Genomic DNA, 13,300 nt, shown 5'->3' with positions numbered 1-13,300 from the left:
AAATTGAGTTATTGAGAGATGTTTCCCTTAATGTTTTATTTCTACCATATTTCTCCTCTGAAAACATTAACTTCTGTTAAGAATACTCAGAGGCCAAGAAAACAAATAAGGAATCAAATGAAAAATCAATGAGAAAACTCAAAATAGCCCATAGTTTGGCGGTGGACACTTGTCTTCATTGCTGTGAATCATATTATATACATGTAACATGTTCCTATCTCCATCAGGACCATGGAGCTCTTAGGAGAACATGTGATAGATTTCATTTCATCTCATGAACTAGGCACAAGGTCTAGTGAAAGGATTGTATGTGAGGGAGTTGGACTAGATCATCTCTCATCTCTAATGCTCTCAGGCAGCTCATCCCCAGCCTGAGTGAGCAGCCGTCAAGACAAGAGGTGGGTGTGGGTCTCAGTGGACCTCACCTGCCCACAACCAAGGGGCACGTTACCTTGTTGGCGCATCTTCATGGTCCGTATCCTTATTGCCTCTCCTCGAACTCGCCCTTCACAGAAATAAGCACCATTGATTGTACTAGCCTTTTCTCTCTTCCAAACAACTTTTTTAGCCCATTCTCTGGTTGCATCTTGAGTAACTTCCAGTGGATCCTGGTGCTGGTTCATTAAGGCTTCAAAGTCCCTTCCTATGATGATGGGCTCATGGGGGCGCCATCCAGAGGCGATGCAGGTGAGGGATGTCTCAGCGTCAGACACGAGAGGTAGGGAATTGATCAAGATCAGGTCCATGGCACCGTCCACTGTTGCTAAAAGGAAAAGACGGAACATAATGTATGAGGAAGGTTATTAACATAGCCCCACAGGATAAGCTGGTGTTTACAAAGCCTTGTCTAAAAATAACTGTGTGAGCGGTCTTTCTAAAATGCTACTCTGATCATGTGCCTATCTCTCATTGGACAAAATCCAAAACTCTTTACCATGGCATCAAGACTCTTCATCACCTAGACCCTGCTAACCACTGCTGCCCCATTGCACGCCCTAGCTGTAATGGACTATCGGTTATTCTCCATTCCCAAAACAAGATGTGCACTAGGTGTCTTTATGCACTACAGTGCCTGAGACATAGTTAAGTATTCAGTAAGCGTTTGCTGAATTGAGACAAATTCATGATAATGGCATTATCATTATTTATCATTAATTATTGATCAATTAATGATAATGTGGTTCTACCCTAATAATAATGTATTCTAAAGAAATATGTCAATGACATACACCATATGCTAACTTTATAGACTCTCATCATTATCAAAGTATTGCCTGATTCCACATTAAATTCCGCAAGCTAAGGGAGGGACTGAGTGAAGTCTACATTTCCCTCTGACCCTCATCTTTGAAATGAGCCTAATAAGACCTGTCTTGCAGAGTTCTTGTAAAGATTAAATGAGTTAAACTACATAACCTGCCAAGCACTGTGTCTGCAATATACAGGATACTCAATGACCATTATTTCATTTCTCTTTATTCTGCTTCTGAACACCTAGCCCCAAACCTCAAATCTTCCCAAATGTAAAAAGAAAATCCTACCTGACTTTTAAGATTTATTTACTAAGTGATAAAGCACATTTACAAAAAGAAAACCCTCTCATTTCACTTTCTTTCTCTCCCTCTCCCTATTTCCCTTTCTATTCTCATTTCCAAAGTTTCGAAGATAAGCAAATGGAATCTGTGCCTATTCTCTCCTCTTGGTGAATGTGGAAATACCAGGGATGGAGGTTGTTTTCTGGCTCCAGTGATGGTTGCTTCTCAAGTCTACATAAAATGATCAGGAGACTAGAAAGGTCAAGCACAGCCGGTGTTGAGGGCTACTGGAATCTCAGGGACCTTTATGTAGATGTAAAGAGATTCAAGTATGTTCCATGTTATCTTATTTAATATTCATCAAATTCTCTCCTGGGAGTATGCGCCATGATCTCATTTTTAAATATAAAGAAATTAGGGCTCAAAAGATTGAGTAGCTTATTCTATCTTCCACAGCTATTGAAGTCAGAGCTGGAATTCAAATTCTCACTGATCTTTCAGTTCCTTAGCTATACCATGCCCTTTCCTACCTCAAAACCTTTGGACATGCTGATCCCTGTGCCTGGAATGCTCTTTTCCACTCTTTTCATGGCTAATTTCGCTCATCCTTTGGGGTCTTAGCTTAAATGCCTTTCTCATGGACGTCTTCTTTACCTATCTTATCTATAATATCTACACACTCTCATCCCATAAAGATTACCACAGTCTGTGATTATTTTATTTGATCTCTCTCCTCCTAGATGATACATTCCATTAGAATGAGAATTGAAGCTGTTTTATTTGCATTGATTTACATAGGAATGTTCTACCTATTCTCAGCATATAGAGGACTTAATAAATATTTGTTGGCTAGATGGATGGATGGACGGACAGATGGACAAATTTTATACCAGATCTAGTTCAGTTTCACCAATTCACTTGGCTCCCACTTGTTGAAACATGAGGTTAAAAATGAAAGTTCTCTTCTATTTACAATAGCCAAGACATGGAAACAACCTAAATGTCCATTGACAGATGAATGGATAAAGAAGATGTGGTACATATATACACACACCCCATGGAATATTGCTCAGCCATAAAAAATGAAATAATGCCGTTTGCAGCAACATGGATAGACCTAGAGATTATCATATTAAGTGAAGTAAGTGAGAAAGAGACAAATACTATATGATATCACTTATATGTGGAATCTGAAATATGACCCAAATGAACCAGTCTATGAAACAGAAACAGACCTGTGCTTGCCAAGGGGGAGGGGCGGTGGGGAAGGGAAGGATTGGGAGTTTGAGGTTAGCAGATGCAAACTATTATATACAGGATGGATAAACAACAAGGTCCTACTGTATAGCACAGGGAACTATCTATATTCAATATCCTGTGATAAACCATAATGGAAAAGAATATGAAAAAGAATATATAGGGCTTCCCTGGCGGCACAGTGGTTGAGAGCCCGCCTGCCGATGCAGGGGATGCGGGTTCGTGCCCCGGTCCAGGAGGATCCCGCATGCCGCGGAGCGGCTGGGCCCGTGAGACATGGCCGCTGAGCCTGCGCGTCCGGAGCCTGTGCTCCACAACAGGAGAGGCCACAACGGTGAGAGGCCCACGTACCGCAAAAAATAAATAAATAAAAATAATATATATATGTATAACCGAATCACTTCGCTGTACAGCAGAAATTAACACAACATTGTAAATCAACTATACTTCAATAAAATTTTTTTAAAAAATGAAAGTGCCCTTCTGAGTCTAAACTGACCCCTTTGCCCATATTTAAAAGACTGTTTTGATAATTACTGAATTTATGAGGGGGGAAAGCAAATGTTACGCTTTTACAAAATGCTATAGAAAGGTGATCAGTGGTTGCTGAGGATTTGGAGCTGACCGGTATTCATTTACCAGACCTACTTATGCCAAGCCCTGTGCCTGCCATGAAGTCCTCATACAATTTGTTTTTGACGGCATTTGCCAATGTTTGATGTATACAGTGATGTTTTGAGGATGATCCTATTAGGAGCTACATTTTTACCTGATTCACTAGGAAGAATTTCAAAGTCAAGTCTTAATGTAAGTAGGAGTTGGTGTTGCAATATATTTCTTGTAATATTAACTCAGTACGCTGAGGGAAGAAATCTTGAGTAGAATGGGTTCCCAAACCTGACCTTCAAGCATCTATCTTGCTTCTAGCCTCATTGGTTTAACTTTAGGATTTCAAGAGAGGGAACAGAGGTTAGGATAAGAAAAGCATCGCAAGAGAGAATGAGCTAGGAAACCTAGCTGTGGAATTACAGCCTCCAAAAATAACACCAAAGCACAGTTACCCATCCACACACACACACACACACACACACACATCCAGCCCTGCCTCTGAGTAAGTACCACCTCATCTCCCACACTCACTCCTTCCAGGCATGTTCCCAGAGAGAGTCATCAAGAGGAAGGAAACACTGTAATTCTTTCAGCTCCAGTGGGATCCACCCCCATTTTTAGCGCCAGCTGAGTGATTTGCCAAAACCAAGGGCTCTGCTCTGAACTCACCGAACTGCATTAGCACTGGCCGTGGTTTATTTAATGACTTTAGGAAATAATAGAAAAAGCAGTTGATTTGAAAAGACAACCACACTGCATCTGTAAATTATTTCTAGGTATGGGTCTAGTTTATTTTTCCTTTTGTTCCTCCCAGCTCTCTCCCTTTGCTTTCAGGGATAGAAAGGGAAACTGTATACTCTGAGAGTCTGGATTTGACTACACTTTGCTACCCTTATTCAGCATGTCAGTTTCAGGAAGCACTCTTCCACCCATGAGTTCTCTGTCCTTTGTACTGCCACTTACAATAAAATATCAGAAGAATTTTGTACATGAGTTTTAGATACAGGAAGAAATACTTACCACGTTCCTGGAATGAACTTTAAAAATCATCTGTTTTGCTTTCCTAAAACAAGAATCAGTATTTGTTCTTGTTTGCATATGCCCCAGGGAATTTCTGGAAGGTGACACAGGAAGCTAAGAACAAGGGTGACCCATTAGGGGAGAATGAGGTCATTGGGGGGGACAATGACCGGGGCGGGGGTGGGGGGGACGACACTTTTCACTGTATACGTAATGTATACAATGTTTTTGAACCATTGGAATATTATCTACACATAAAAATTAAATGTAAAAAAGTAAATGTTAACTGCTCTTCCCTTAAAAAGGTGCATTTGCAAGGGAATCTAGAACCAGAGAAATATATATGTCTCTCATCATTTAGCCCTACACTCACTCCAAATCTTTTTGGATCACATCCATATAACGCATTTTCTTTTCCTCTCAACTTTGGACTAGTAATAGAAAATGTGACATCGCTCCACAATGCTGAGAAAAAAATTGGTTAAAAGAAAAGAAAAGGGAGGAGGAGAGTGGCCAAACTTCACCTTTCAAAAAGAAGAGAGAAGCAGAGGCCCTACTGCCACAGGTACAATTGTAGCCTGTGGCTTCTCAAAAGGGTTCTGCTACTGGCACAGTGAAAGGTGTAACTGCTACTGCGTGACTGATGCTACCCAGGAATCTGCTATTGGTGACATTTTCCTGAGAATAAATGCCAAGAGACAGAGCCCACCTGGGCTGGCACAGCTATCCGTCCCCACACCAACATCTTTTCTTCCACTACAAAACTATCCTCTCCAAGTCCTACTGCAGACCGGTTTTGAGTTGTTTCACCACAACCACAGCCTGAAGAGCTTGGATCAAATTCATTAATTAGTTCAATTCACACTTCTAACATCAAGACTAAGAGTCTGCTGTAAGTAAGATGCATATGGAATTTCATACATCTTAACGTGTTTTGGGGATTGATATCATTTTTCCTCAGCAAAGATCTCACAAACACTTTTCAATATTTGCATAAAAGTGTCTCTTGTTTGTAAGGAGATACTGGTCAATGTAACACAGCAGCTATTGGGTTAACAATTGACTGTTCATCACAGTTGAAGCATAACAATATCCTACAACATTGTTCTGCTCATTATGTTTTCTGTGTGCTGTACTGAACAGCATCTAACATTTTGCAGTAACATTTTCTCACTAAATCTCACTGTGGTGAACACAAAATGCTGCTTAAATCTTCTTTTTGCGTATAGATTTTCTCTTTTTTTAATTTTAGTAATTTTTTTTCTCTTTTTTTGGCTTCATTGGTTCTTAGTTGCGGCACGCGGGATCTTCATTGAGGCGCACAGGCTTCTCTCTAGTTGTGGCGCGCAGGCTTCTCTTTAGTTGTGGTGTGTGGATTTTCTCTTTCTCATTGAGGCGCGCCAGCTCAGTAGTTGTGTTGCGTGGACTTAGTTGCCCCACAGCATGTGGGATCTTAGTTCCCTAACCAGGGATCGAACCCACGTCCCCTGCACTGGAAGGTGAATTCTTTACCACTGGAGCACCAGGGAAGTCCCTGCATATAGGTTTTCTTATACTCAGTATTGCTTCTGTAAAAATAAAATAACACCCCCTGAGGAAACGTAAAAATAAAAGAAATCCCTTAAGAAGGAATACAGAAAATGGACCAGGTGTGGCTGACAGGGACCAAAAATAAAACGGAGCCAGGCAGTCACGACAGACCTGGGACTGAGTCACGTAATTCTTTCTTAGAAAAACCACACACAAAAAAACCCTATAAGGACTTCTGATTCTGCTAAGGTCCTACCTGGAAAAGCCCTTAATGAGAAGCTTGGATGACAGCCAATCATCTAAAACTTGTGGTCAGGCTGCAAGGGCCATCCAGTTCCCTTATGACTCTCCCAACCGTGGCTTCTGCAGCGTCCCTGGTCTGCAAACCTTGAGAACAACAAAACTGTCCTTTACGGCTTCTCTGGTGGCGCAGTGGTTGAGAGTCCGCCTGCCGATGCAGGGGACACGGGTTCGTGCCCCTGTCCGGGAAGATCCCACATGCCGCGGAGCGGCTGCGCCCGTGAGCCATGGCCGCTGAGCCTGCGCATCCAGAGCCTGTTGCTCCGCAACGGGAGAGGCCACAACAGTGCGAGGCCCGCGTACCGCAAAAAAACAAACAAACAAACAAACAAACAAACTGTCCTTTTGCTTCAAGATAACCCTGATTCTTTCCTGGGATTGATTTCTAATTTAGGATGACACTTCGAATAATAACCCATCATCTAAGACGTGGAAATATCTTTCTTTAAAAACAGTCATAGAAAGGACTCTGGACCTAAATCTACACCCATGTAATAGAACCAAACTGAATTAGAAATGAGAGACACAGTCATGCTTTTCAAACTGTGTTTCAAGGAGCTGTTATTTCTCATTTTCTAAAAAAGGTATTCCAGATCTTTCTGAGAGTGACGGAGGTGAAATTAACAGAGCGCATTCCAGATGTCCCCACATACATACACACTCTCACTGAGCAGCTCAACTTTCATCTGTTTGTTTTATATTTCAGCTCCACATAAATTTTCATTTGGGAGAAAGGAATTTGCTTAAATAAAACATATAAAACCTCAAAGGTCATCACTTTTAACAATTTTACTTTTACAGATGAAGAAAATGAAAGGTTAAATGAATAAATAGCAATGAAAATACATGTCCCTGCCTCACAAGGTGCTGACTCCAATTAGTCTGCTGTGCCCCTCCCTCCACATTCAAGTTCAGCACAGCTGCAGAGGCAAGTTCTGATTAACACAGCTCCCCAACCTTTGAAGCACTTGCCAGCCAAGAGGAAAAAGCGGGTTAAATTACTGCAGAGTGTGGCTATTCCCTTGCGCTTCTTATTACCTCAGAATTGTGCTGTCGGGTGGAGTTTCACTAATATGCGTTTGGAACAACGTATCACATCTTCGGAACAACTGTCTGTATGACTTCTTGGAAGTTTGGCATTGACTATGTTTCAAATTTTTCCAAGGTGTCCTTGGTTGTCTCAGCTTCCTAACAGCAGCAGACATCTTAGAGTTCTAAATATGTCAAATGGCAATGAGCACTACACCTTGGCCAAAAGTATTTTTGAAATCAGGGGATTGGCGATGAACCGATAAGGTCTTGGCCAAAAGCATTTCTGAAATCAAGGCCCTGACAATGAGCAAAGAAGCAAAGACATCCCCAAAACTATCCAAGATTATTTGGTGGAGCTGTTTGGATTTTAGTTTAGTTATTTTTTATGGTGTCCAGAAAAGGAGAATTCTCTTCAGTTTAAAAAAAAAAAACTCATTAAATTATTTATATGTCTACTCATCTGTTAACAAATTTATTGAGCACCTCCCATGTGCTAAGGTACTGTATTTGACCCTGGAGACACAACAATGAATAAAACAGATCTGATCTCAACCCGTATGTAATTTACAGGCAAATGTGGAAGACAGATATGGCAAACCAATCACATAAATAAATATAACACTGGAACCATGATAGGTACCATGAGAGAGGATTATAAGGTGCTATGGGATAGCATAACAGTGAACTGAATCAAACTTGGCTGGTGTGGGGAAATGGTTTATGAATCAGGTCAGGCTCCCTGAGGAAGTGACATTTGGCACCTGAAGGAGAGTTGGAATTACCAGAACAAAGCGAAAGGGATATGAGAAGAGAGTCAGGAAAGTTTTCCCCCAAGGGGTAACTACTGAGCAGGATTTGAAGAATGAGTAAGTGTTTAATAGGACTCACCACTAGAATGTTCTCTCTTGGTTAAGGTCAACAACCTAAAGTTGACACTAATTTCTTTTTATCGGATTCTAAGAACTACTGGCACCATTTCTATGTGTCAACTCTATGTTAAAGTAGTTTTCGTGTCTCCTCTCCCTTCTTGTGTTCCCAGAAGAAATCCCGTTCCCAGGCATGTTTTCAATATTTTAATCTTTTGTTTGTTTGTTTGTTTGTTTGTTTCTAGGATACTTTTGTGTATGTAATAAGTCTCTGAGCAATAACTTCATCCTCAAATTTCCTTCCGAGAAGATAGTGGGCAATTAACGAAAAGATACCAACATGCACAAGCCTGGAAATACCCAAAGGAAGTTGCTAACTTTTTACATGCACAGTTGGGAGTTAGACAAGGACATCCTTGATATGACTAGGCTGGGTCTCTCTAACAACAAACTGCTCTCACTCAGGAGTTGCTCCAAGCCTGTTTGCCCCAAGGGCATGCCCATTTCCCATCCCCGCCTCCCTGACAAACAGGATCCTCGTCCGACTGCGGGAGGAGACAGCATCCCACCCCACCACCCCGTGAACGCCAGAAATTTTCCATCCAGGATAAATACCTCATGCTCTAGTTGGAACATCAGAATTGCCACCAGTCAGTTAGCAAGCAAGTTTTTATTTTATACAGGAGTAGACACAGCATCCGCAGAGTGAGACTTCACTAAATGCCCAGCACACATGCACACTTACATGCAAAACTCCATTTCTGTAAGGCGGGGCTGGAGGAGGCATGGCACCATCAAATCAAGGGTTGTTTAAACTGGAAAAGACTTTAGAGATTGCCTGGTGCAAGCCTCACACTTTATAAAGGGCAAACTGAGGCCCATGGAAAAGAGACTGGCCAGTGGGCACACAAAGGCTAATGGCAAAGCCAACCCTCAAGTGTGAATTTCTCCCCAGGGCCTTTTCTGTCACCCCAGGGTAGCAGGGTAAATGGACAAACCTTTAATGTGAGGGAATTTGGAATGTGCATCATTTTGACAGGATGGTACCTGAAGAATCCTGGAGCTTGGCAGAAACTGGGCCGAGAGAGAAGACATTGAGGAGAGGCAGCCAAAAAGCTGAAAAGGGTACAGGACAGAGTGGGAATTCCCAGAAATGAGGTTTGCCCACATCATAAATCCCCGCAAGCCTTACAATGCTGCCTTATAATCTTTCCTATCATTTCGCCCGGAGAGAGGGATGCTCTCTAATTGAATCATATTCGTCCATTGCCAGCAAATTTATCTGGTGTGAGAGGAATCCATCTTTGGAGCCAGGCCACCTTCTCTTTCTGGATTCTTCTGCTTCAATCACCTGCCAATTTCCCTTCTCCCTTCTGCTGCCAAAAGATGTGCACAGACGTACATACTCACTCCCACAACCAAATATCTCTATCGTCCAAGACAGAATTCAACAAGCTCTTTAACTCCTAAGTTCCCTGTTCTCCAGATCCCAATAAGGAAGGCAATTTGGGTTGATCTGCTTGCACAAAAAAGAGAAGAAGAATTTAAGAATAGCTTAAAGTGACAACTCTGAGAGCTATCAGAAGAGCAAACCAAAGAAGTGAGTCTGTAATGGGAGAAGTTCAGGACCACGATCATTTCTAAGGAGAGACCAACAAAGAAAGAGGGCTAGCGTTCTCAGCAGGCTTCAGATTATACCGTGTCGGGAAGAAAGATAACACTGTTTATTACAGACTACGTAATAGGTACTATGCAAGGTGTTTTACAAACTTCGTGCGCTTGAATTCTTTGTGCACTTGAAGGAAGGGATTTATATTCCATTCTATAGGTTAAAAAAAGAAACTCACAGATGTTCTGTAATATGCCCAGCGACAGACAAATAGAATTTGAACCCATGTCTCACTAAGTTCCATAACCCGTCACAATGCTTCACTCCAAACACCACAAGAGAATTCTATTTTGCCCTTTGTCCACTATTGTCTCTCTAACAATTAGCACAGTGCCTGGCATATAACAGCTCTTCAATAATCGCTGATGAAGGAATAAATAAATAAATAAATAAATAAGCAAGCAAGCAAGCCTGGCCTTCGATGAGTGAATTTATTCAATAAGCACTTACTTAATAAGTACTATGAGCTGGGCCCTATGCTGCCTTCTGTGGACAAAGAAAAGAATAAAATATGCTTTCTGCCTTCAAGAAGCTTACAGTCTGGTCATCCAAAGGCATGAATATACACAAATCCATAAAGGAAAACACTGACAGATTGTACTATAGAAAATGCCAAAATCTTTTATAAAATAAATAGCCAACTGCAGTAGATTGAAATATAATGGTCACAATAATTTGCATTTCCTTCCATTGAGAAGTGAAATCTACTTCTTTACCCCTTGAATCTAGGCTTGGCCATGAGACTATCCTTGACCAATGAAACATTAGCAAATGTGACAAAAACAGAGGCTTTAAAAGTGCTTTTCCCCTGGGCCTGCCCCCTCCTACTGCTCTATGGGACCCTGAGACCACCATGAGGAAAAGCCCAGACTAATCCACTGGAGGATGAGAGACCACATGATAGAGACATGAGCCATTCCAGCTGAGGCCCAATAGACCAAATGCCAGATATGTGCATTAACCATCCTAGACCATCCAGCCCCAGCCAAGCCATCAGCTGACTACAGATATCGGCCAATCCACCCTAGATCAAAGAACTTTCCAGCTGACCCACAGAATCTAAGATATAATAAATGTTTGTTGTTTCACCATTACGTTTTCAGATGACTTGTTACTCAACAAAAATTAACTGATACAATAATTACCATATGAAATGATAATTAACTTGACTACAAATCCCAAAACACAAACTAAAAGGACATCTCATTATTCGTCTATCAAATTAACTAACAATAGAGAGGGTCATAATATCTAGTGCTAGCAGATAAACAGGAAGGTTTACACCATTGGTGTAATAGATAAAAAGGCCAAATGGGAAAAATATTGTTATAGATAAAACTTAAAGAGTTAATATGTATAATACATAAGTAAATTCTATAAATTAATAAATCAGTAGTAATTCACAGAGGAAGATACACAAAGAGGCAACTGTAGTAAATTGGAAAAAAGGGTCACGATATTTCTAATACTCCTTGGAAATGCATTTCTGGGACATGCTTGCAAATCTATAGTTGTAAAGTTACATAAAAGCTAACCCTAATTCATCACATTATATGTCAGGCACTTTTCCATGTGTGTAACATGTAATAACTTAATCCTCGTGGAACCTTATGGAATAGGCACTATGATTATCTTTTACAGATTATTTTACAGAAAAGGAGACTAAGACAAAAAGAGGTTAAATACTTGGTCATTGTCATACAAGTAATTAGTGGTAGAACTGAGATTCAAATTTAGGAACACTGATTTCAAAACCCACCCTTTTAATGATTAAACGATACACATATTACACTGGTTCGTATCAAAAATGGATCTTCTAACAATTCAGTGAAGAAAGTTTAGTCTTTTCAACAACAGTGTCAGAACAACGGGACATCCATATGCCAGAAAAAAAAAAAGCCCTAAACTAAAACCTCCCACCTTGTACAAAAATTAAATGAAAATGGATCATGTAAAATGTAAAAATATAAAACTTTTGGGATATGGGAGAAAAATCTTCATGATGTTGGAGTTAGGCAGTGAGTTGTTAGCTATGACACCAAAAGTGTGATCTGTAAAGAAAAACATTGATAAATTGGATTTTATCAAGATTTCAAACTTTGATCTATGAGGGACACTGTTAAAATCAAAATACGAACTACAGACTGGGAGAAAACATAGCTGACAAACAACTTACATCCAGAATATATCTTAAAACTCTCAAAACTTAACAGTAAGAAAACAAACAATTCAATTTTTTTAATGGGCAAAAGATTAGAGACACTTCACCAAAGAAGATATGTGGATGGCAAATAAGTACACAGAAAGATGGTCAGTATCATTATCCACTAGGAAAATGCTAATTAAAACCATGTGAGACACCACAGCACACCCATTAGAAAGGCTCAGAAAAACCCTGACAATACCAAGTGCTAGCTAGAATGTGTAGCAACTGTAACTCAATCACTGCTGGTGGTATGTAAAATGGATGGTCCAGTCACTGTGGAAAATGGTTTAATCATTTTTTATAAAGTTAACTATACATTTATCACATCACCCGGCAATCCCACTCCTGTGTGTTTACCCTACAGAAATGAAAATTTATGTTCATACAGTGAATGTTTATAGCAGCTCCATTTATTCATAATCACCCCTAACTGGAGAAACGCAAATGTTCTTCAACAGACAAACGCATAAACAGCCGTTGTACATCCAGACAACGGAATACTACTCAGAAATAAAAAGGGGTTAGACTATTAATACTTGCAACAATATGGCATTATGCTGAGTAAAAGAACTAATATAAAAAGGCTACATACTGTATGAATGCCTTTATATAACATTCTGGAAAAGGTAAGCCTATAGGATGAAGAGCAGATGAGTGGTTGCCAGGGATTAGGAGTAGGAGAGATGTGACTAAAAAGGGCAGCACAAAAAAGATTTCAGGGGGTGATGGAATTGTTCTCTATTCTAACTTGGTGGCAGCTGCATTAAAACTCATAAAGCTGGGGCTTCCCTGGTGGCGCAGTGGTTGAGAGTCCGCTTGACGATGCAGGGGACACGGGTTCGTACCCCGGCCCGGGAAGATCCCACATGCCGTGGAGCGGCTGGGCCTGTGAGCCATGGCCGCTGAGCCTGCGCAGTCCGGAGCCTGTTGCTCCGCAACGGGAGAGGCCACAACAGTGAGAGGCCCGCGTACCGCAAAAAAAAAAAAAAAACAAAACAAAAACTCATAAAGCTGTACACACAACATAACTTAACTGTATTTTAATTTTTAAAATTATAGTAAAAAGGTATCCTCCATAATTACCAATACAGATATGCAAAGATATGGCAAGAATATTCATTGCAGCCTACAGCCTCGACTGGAAGCAACACAAAGTTCATGAACGGGAGCATGGCTAAATAAATGATGGTTCATACATTTAATTGAATATTATGTTTGCATGGAATTATACCTTTGATATATTAAGTGAAGAAAAGATGCAGAACAGTATGTTTGA

At 40.6% G+C, this 13,300-nt stretch overlaps 1 protein-coding gene across 1 annotated transcript in view; it reads right to left on the bottom strand.

Annotated features, from left to right (window-relative positions):
- The window catches only part of TEK (TEK receptor tyrosine kinase), a 103,965-nt gene that overhangs the window by 59,704 nt on the left and 30,961 nt on the right, over positions 1-13,300 (bottom strand). Inside the window, exon 2 of the mRNA XM_082843548.1 lies at positions 452-763. Within this exon, the coding sequence (XP_082699674.1) occupies positions 452-763 (312 nt within the window). The remainder of the gene's footprint in view (positions 1-451; positions 764-13,300) is intronic.

Source organism: Leucopleurus acutus (assembly GCF_964270905.1).
Source record: "Leucopleurus acutus genome assembly, chromosome: 7".
NCBI classification, from domain to species: Eukaryota; Metazoa; Chordata; class Mammalia; order Artiodactyla; family Delphinidae; genus Leucopleurus; species Leucopleurus acutus.
This window is presented reverse-complemented; position numbering and strand designations above follow the sequence as displayed.